The sequence below is a fragment of the Atta cephalotes genome (genome assembly GCF_000143395.1).
Source record: "Atta cephalotes unplaced genomic scaffold scaffold00012, whole genome shotgun sequence".
In the NCBI taxonomy this organism is placed as follows: domain Eukaryota; kingdom Metazoa; phylum Arthropoda; class Insecta; order Hymenoptera; family Formicidae; genus Atta; species Atta cephalotes.
In genome coordinates, this window is record NW_012130076.1 from 5,508,214 (window position 1) to 5,515,970 (window position 7,757).

The 7,757-nt window shown below is 33.5% G+C and overlaps 1 protein-coding gene across 1 annotated transcript; it reads left to right on the forward strand.

Annotated features, from left to right (window-relative positions):
- The first annotated feature begins 6,870 nt into the window (after nucleotides 1-6,870).
- LOC105617305 (mitochondrial import inner membrane translocase subunit Tim8-like) lies at nucleotides 6,871-7,572 on the forward strand. Its single transcript, XM_012198870.1, has 2 exons — nucleotides 6,871-6,984; nucleotides 7,265-7,572. The coding sequence occupies exons 1-2, from the start codon at nucleotides 6,871-6,873 to the stop codon at nucleotides 7,433-7,435; spliced, it is 285 nt and encodes a 94-aa protein (XP_012054260.1). The 3' UTR covers nucleotides 7,436-7,572.
- Nucleotides 7,573-7,757: the final 185 nt, after the last annotated feature.

Sequence of the window (7,757 nt, forward strand, 5' to 3'; positions counted from 1 at the left end):
ATGAGTGGTTTCAACGCTTCAAGAACCGTGATTTTGACGTCCAAGGTCATGCTCTGTATTTGGTGGGACCAGCTCGGCGTAGTGTATTATAAACTGTTAAAACCGACTGAAACAATCACAGGCGATCGGTATCGAACGCAATTGATGCGTTTGAGCCGAGCATTGAAAGACAAACGGTCGCAATACAACGAGAGACACGATAAAGTGATTTTGCAGCATGATAATGCTCGATCCCATGTTGCGAAAGTGGTCAAGACATACTTGGAAACGTTGAAATGGGAAGTCCTACCCCATCCGCCGTATTCTCCAGACGACTTGTTTCGATCAATGGCACACGGCCTGGCTGATCAGCACTTCCGGTCTTATGAAGAAGTAAAAAATTGGATCGATTCGTGGATAGCCTCAAAAGATGACCAGTTTTTTCGACGCGGGATTCGTACGCTACCCGAAAGATGGGAGAAAGTAGTGACCAGCGATGGACAATACTTTGAATCATAAATGTATAACCAGTATATAAATATATAACCAGTTTTTTACAATAAAGCCTCGAATTTCGGAAAAAAAACGGCGGAAGCAAAGTTGTACACCTAATAGAAGTTTTATCATATACGTCGCAATTTACGGATGCAATCAGTCTTGTGATACCCGCTTGTATGAATGATTGAAAAATGTACTTCGCTAAAGCAACGCATCGTATGAAAAGAAGAAGAACTGCAGAAACATGTGTTTCAACGTTCTATACACAAAAGAAATCTTTTTTAACATTACATATATATACAGTATGGAGCATCGCGCGGTGCATTTACTGAGCAGATATTATGATCTGACGATTACGAGCTACAAGTATTTGGAAATTGGAATCAATGCTGGTCCACCGAGTTACGTGGAGATCGCCCTGAGAGATCATTGCGGACACGAACTGTCGCTGTCTCTGGAAGAGCCTCTACGAGCAGCAAAAATATAATATACAAGAATATTTACAAGATGCTGCGAAACGAATACAAGAATAATTTTATAAGCGTTGGACCTAACTGTCAGCGTTTGCGCTGAACGATGCTACGCTCGTACGTCTCGATTCTTTGTCCATACGCATTACGATGATCAAAACAACGCTACAACGTATGTTTGAGTTTGACGGATGTATCGTAACGTTCGAATGATTAGCTTGACTCGATACGTGATGTCAAGTATACGCGGTTCTCCAACATTGCGTCTGAAGACACAATGATAGCGACAGCTTTAATGGACATCAGCTCGTCGATTGCAAACTATTGGCTTTAGTTTTTAATACGTATAAAAAAGAAACGATGTAATAACAAATTGTGATGTGAATAAAAAATTTTTTCGTTCACATCACTATATATGTACTATACTTTCTTTCTTTACTTCCCATTCATCCATCCATCTATCCATTCATCCTATATCTCGACGCGTCATCGTACTCCGTACTTAGATAAACAACAGTCAATGCTTGTTTTTTTTTTGTCGTATCACGAATCATATACGTATGTACGCATATACGCATGTATGTACGTATGTATGATTAGGAATACAAATTAGTTCGGTCCGTTTTTTGTGCATTTATTTCAAAACAAAATGAATGAACAATCAATTAAAGTATTGTCGCTGCCTACTACTTTTTTCATCTCTCAGGCAATTTTCGAATTCCATCTCGAAAAAATGACTCATCTTTGGAGACGATTTTGGAGCCAATTTTTGATTTCTGCGAAAGAAGTGAACCGGTGACTTGCCAAATCGTGCTGCATCCTTCGGAACAATCAGTAATCAGAAGGAACAATGTCCGGAGAATACGGCGGGTGCAGTAAAACATCTCATTTGAGCGTTTCCAAATATTTTTTACGACTTTAGCGACATGAGGCCGAGCGTTGTTATGAAGAAGAATAACTTTATCATGTCTTTCCGGCCGTTTTTCTCGCAATGCACGGCTCAAACGAATCAATTATAGCCGATATCGATTGCTTATAATGGAATCGCCAGGTTTCAGCAGCTCATAGTAAACAAGACCCTTTTGTGATACAGAGCATGATCTTTTAACCATGAATATTGGCCGTAATGTTGATGTTGAGGTCGATGACAACGATTGACCGGGCTTAACGTAATATTTTTTTTTCTTGGGATTTTCGTAGAATATCCACTTCTCATCTCCAGTCACAATCCGATGCAAAAAACCTTTTCTATGTTGTCTTTGAATCAGCTGTTCGCAAGTGAAAAATCGCCTTTCTCTCGGTTTCAGTTCATAAGGCATCCAATTTCCTTGTTTTTGAATCATTCTCATAGCTCTTAATTGTACAGAAACGGCTTGTTGAGTTACTCCCAATGATTCTGCAAGCTCCTCTTGTGTTTGACTCTGATCTTCTTCGAGTAATGCCTCTAATTTTTTGTCTTCGAGTTTTTTTGACTGTCCAGAACGAGGCTTGTCTTCAACGCTGAAATCTCCATCTTTGAAACCATTCTCTACATGATTTATCAGTTGGAGCAATGTTACCATAAACTTCGATGGGCTTCAGCCGCACTTTTCTTTCAATTAAAGCAGAAAATCAAAACCTTCCGCAAATGCTGCTTGATTAACACAAAATTCGACATTTCAACAATTTCACAGTAAAAATCAAGGTTTTTGTATGAAACTCAAAGTGATATAAACTGTGAATATTATTAGCAGATGTTTAACCTCTCTGAAAAAAACCTCCGCCAAAATCAGCTGTCACTATGAACCATTCACAACAGCTGGAGCTATCTTTAGAGAAACGGACCGAACTAATTTGTACTCCCAATATATATGTATGAACGTATATATGTATGAACGTATGTATAAACGTATGTATGAATGTATATGTATGAACGTATATGTATGAACGTATCTTTCCGTAAGAAAAAAAGAATTACAGGTGTGAAAATAAACATGCAGCGTGAACTTTCAGCAATTCGATGGCGCACATAATCGCGGCTACTATATATTAGGCTATTCTTATAAAGAGTGTTGCAACGATATAAGCGATAACTTTTCTCGTGAGGGCACTTATGATCTGAATTGTTTTTTATACAATTGTTTTATATATACTGCCGCCTAAAGATAAATCCTAGATAGGCTCGCTGCGGTGAAGGTTGATTCTCAGCATTAGTCTTGCTTTATTCGTGCGCAATCAGATGTTATTGCATTATCGTTTTTGGAAAGTGTGACGGGCTTCAAACGTGCAATTGAGTTTATATTATTCTTTTTTCGAATTCTACACATTGTTTTTTGTTACTCACCGCATAAGTGGCATTTTCGATTCTGGCCGTCAATTCTGTGTTAGAGTCAGGGCTATTCACACAAAGAAGAAGTTTGTCCTGCTTTGTCTGCGTGCGAAACGTGAGTGATTTTTTCCCCAATGTGCAAAAATATTTTACCATTAATGCTAAATGATAGAATACTTTTGCACATTTCTGTGATTAAGTGAAGTGATAATTTTTTTTTACAGTGCATTGCTATTACCTAAAACAAATACCTAAAACAAAAAAACAAAAAAGTTGAGGAGACTGTCTCCTTCTCCTCAGACCAGGTTCAAAATGATACAGTTATTATCGATATTACTCAGTTACACGTTAATTAATTACATTTATTCCATCTCATCATCGAGATTGCCGATGAAGTGGATGACCTTATACGAGTGCGTGTAAATAGAATTAAATTTAACCATCTCATTGGCAATCTCGATACTGTATCAGGCTGCTCCTCGCCCTGATGAAGTGAATTGCAAGGTTCACGAAATGTTGGCATTCCAAGAATGGATCTGGACACGGAAGAAACCCGCGAAACGCATAATCTTTATATAGAAAGCACTCGTGGAAATCTCAAGAATGTTATTAAAGTTGATCTGTTTAAAAACTTGTTATAAATTTATATTTGCTGTAATTGTGAGATCAAGACTTTAATACTCTCAATAAAGAAAATGATTAAATAAAAGATAAGGAATTTTAATAAATCAAATAATATTAAAAGCTAATAGACTATTGCATGAGTACATTTTAAAATTTTACCTTAAAATAAAAGTGGTTGACAAGTATGAAGTAATCGCGGTGATCACATTTATGATTTCTATCCAATCGACTATCTTATTCTCCCAAGTATCAATAGTATGAATCAGTAGTATGAATAGTAAAAGGAATATGTAAGATAGCTCCATCAAAGTATACAGGTAAGAAAGATATAGTTTTTGTTCAAGAGGATATTCGAACATGCCCAAACTGCAAAACAAACCAATAATTAATAATGGTGCCAGTGCTGTCTATCTTCGTCATCGTTTTCGAAATATCGATTAGCAATTTGAATTAGTTCTTGCCGCACGAGATATAAACGCGTTTAATACTCTTCATAAGAATTTAAAAAAATAATTTCCACAGAGTTTCCTCTAGATACCTTCTGCGAATTACTGTAAGATATGTATGATTAGTGAATACAGTATGTACATATCAACTAACAAGTATTGAGCGAAATAAAACATCCTATACATAGATAATTTAGATTATTTTATTTTCGCGGAATTTTTATTCATGTGTATGTATTATTACGGGACATAAACAAATATGAACGTAACTATCTTTGCAATATTATATCTTTATTTTAGAAGTTCAAAGATACGTAATAACATGATGGAAGAAAACAAGTTGTAACAATTTCAAGGATGCGCAGATAGTCAATTTGTCCAAAAAAAAGAAGTATTTAATTAACTAGCATTTGAATGACTAGCATTTTATTGGTTAATCATGATGTAAAAAGAACATGTGCAATGAGCATTATGTGCACTCTGTTACACCTTGTCTAGCTTCTTTTACCATATATAATGCTTTTTATTCACACTTGAATGACATGTATTGACGAATTGAAGCTGATAACTTCAATGAAGTTTGTAGAAGTATGTAGAAGTTAATGCATAAGCAATATAACATTTTATAAATTAAACGCGCGTAAAATTATTTTTGTAAAAATAATATCATTTATTAATGTAGAAAACTAGATATTTAATTTTTATTGTATTCTTAATTTTTATGTACACTTTTTAATTACATATATATGTGTTAAATATATATACAATATATATATATACATAGATATGTATCATATATAATTGTACATATATTGATAGTATTTATTTCTGTAACATTAAAAGTTCCCTATAAAATTATAAAATTAAATAAAATAATAATAATAGTAATAAAATTAAACGTAACTTTGGAAATGTTTGTTTGTAATAAAAGAAATATTTCTTTTTATTAATCTTCAGTCCATTCGATTGACCCTAATCATTACATCTTACACATCATAATAAGAGATTCAACTCTTTTATCTGTTATGAATTTATTTTGCAATAGTGATAGATTGAATATGTTTGATATTCATTTTTAAAATTAACCGCAATAATTGCATAGTAATATAGTTAATACTGCTAATATTATATTACATTTTTCAGATAATATCTTTCTTTTCATAGGTACAACTTTGACGAAGTGAAAGGGCTCAGTACTTCGAGAATAATATACATGAAAAGAATGGTTTTTCTTAAGTCTTTCAAAAAATTTTCGGATCTATCTGAATTATATGTATATCTAAGTTTAGCTACTTGAGTAAAATCGTTCTTTTTATGTAAAAATTCAACGACGGAGGAACAAACGTATCCTCGTCACTGATTTAATTGAACGTAAATGAATCGTAGCCGGTTCGTTGCGCGTGTATTTGTTTCGAGAGTGCCGTTGAAGTTATCAGAGACTAATGGATTTTTCACAAAATCCATGGAATTCTAGTTCGATGGAATTCTAGTTCGATGGAATTCTAGTTCGATGAATCAGAGAGAGGTTTCTCTCTGATAGAATCATATATTTTTGATGCTTTCACAGTAAATGGAATTCTATCCTGTCTTTTACCAGCTGTTATCCACAATATGGCGACAAAATGTTGCAAGTTATTCCATTCAGCGAACCTGATAGTATACGGAACATTTTTCATGATTACTTCCAATTCATATAGTTAGGTCTCCTTATTTTTATGACTGCAATCAGAGAGAAATCTGAAAGAGGACATGATGGCTCAAAATCTATATGTAACATGATTATATGAATATCCAAATATCGATTTATCATCTCCAATTTTGAAAAGTGGACGATGTAGCCTAAGAAAAGTAAAGTTATGTAATTTACATCCACTTTGTCAGAGGGCAGTAGTGTGCGGCAGCATTTTGCTTACAAGTAAATCACTAGATTATAAACCGCAATTAATTTCAGAAATGTCGCGTAAAAATAGCCAAAGTGCACATAGTACATGAGCACATAGTACACCAGGGTCTACATAAAAATGCTCATGTGCATGTGATCAAAAATGATCACACATGTAATGTGTACTTTCGTTCCTGAACAGTTCTGAACTGTACTTACACATATCTTTCGCACTTTTATGCACAAAACTTCTACGACAAATAAATCCTAAAAGTATTAAACTAAAGAACATAAATTGAGCATTCGTACATATTTTTTTATTCATAAATAACTAATTACAACTAAAAAATATTTATTTACATACTTAATGGCTTCATTTTCCCAAATAAAGCATGTAATACAAATGCATAAATTCGAAATGGCCACGTTTCGCGTGAAAATAGATGCGAGTACGTACGAGAAAATATTTGCGGTACTTTATAGATCTAGTGACTTTAGTTACTAGGTTTTGGCCCGTCATGTGTTCTCTCAGATTTTTCTGCTTCCTCCATGGTCTCTAGCGTTAATCAGCATTGACGAAATCAGCCTTTGAGCACGTTTAAAAAGAGTCTATATTTACACAATAAGATTTTTTTCAAACTGACTTCATCGCAATTTTGAAATATGTCAGATCTATTTGACAACAATTCCTATTCTGACAAGGACAATAAAGGAATCGATCCCGAATTAGCAGAACTTCTAATGGTCGAGAAGCAAAAAGCACAATTCACTGCACAGGTGAAACATTTTAACAGATAAATTTTTATTAAAATGAATCTGCTTTTCCAAATTATTTCAACATTATTTTACACATAAGATGCGTTCCATTTTATGCTTACAGGTTTGTAAGTATCATTTGTCTTTGTTTAATATTTGATAGACAATAAGGATGAATTGATATTTACAGCATGTAGGTGGAAAAAACGGAATGTACTCGTTATTCTTAAGAAATGCTTGCCAATCTACTTGAAAAAAATTTATTTGTAAAAGTTTCATGAAAATTTTTAAATTTTCTTAGATTCACGAGTTCAACGATTTTTGTTGGGACAAATGCGTTGATAAGCCAGGAAGTAAATTAGATGGCCGTACAGAAACATGTATAAACAATTGCGTCGATAGATTTATAGATGTTTCCCTCTTTGTTACAAATCGTTTTGCACAGTTAATACAAAACTCTATAGGAAAGTAAAACTTGCACAGTATACCGTTAAGGTATATTTTATATATATATATATATGAATTATATAGTATGATCACATATTAAATCTCAATATCACATTCTTAATATTTATGAATGTACAATAAAATTATATATGATAATAATAAGAAAGTACTTTTCAATACCACATGTCCAATAAATATTCACTCATTCACAAGTTCATTACAAGGATACTAATTAAATTTATTTTTATTTAGAAATAAAAGTATATATTGATCCACCTCTGTGGCATATATTGCACAAGTAAAGTAAAAATATTATAAACATTGCAGTGATGCAATACATTGTAAAA

Bases quoted from the DNA above. Each gene is read 5' to 3' on its own strand.
- LOC105617305 (XM_012198870.1), top strand. From the start codon at position 6,871: ATGTCAGATCTATTTGACAACAATTCCTATTCTGACAAGGACAATAAA. The intron at 6,985-7,264 runs GTGAAACATTTT...AAATTTTCTTAG, and splicing joins AAGCACAATTCACTGCACAG to ATTCACGAGTTCAACGATTT.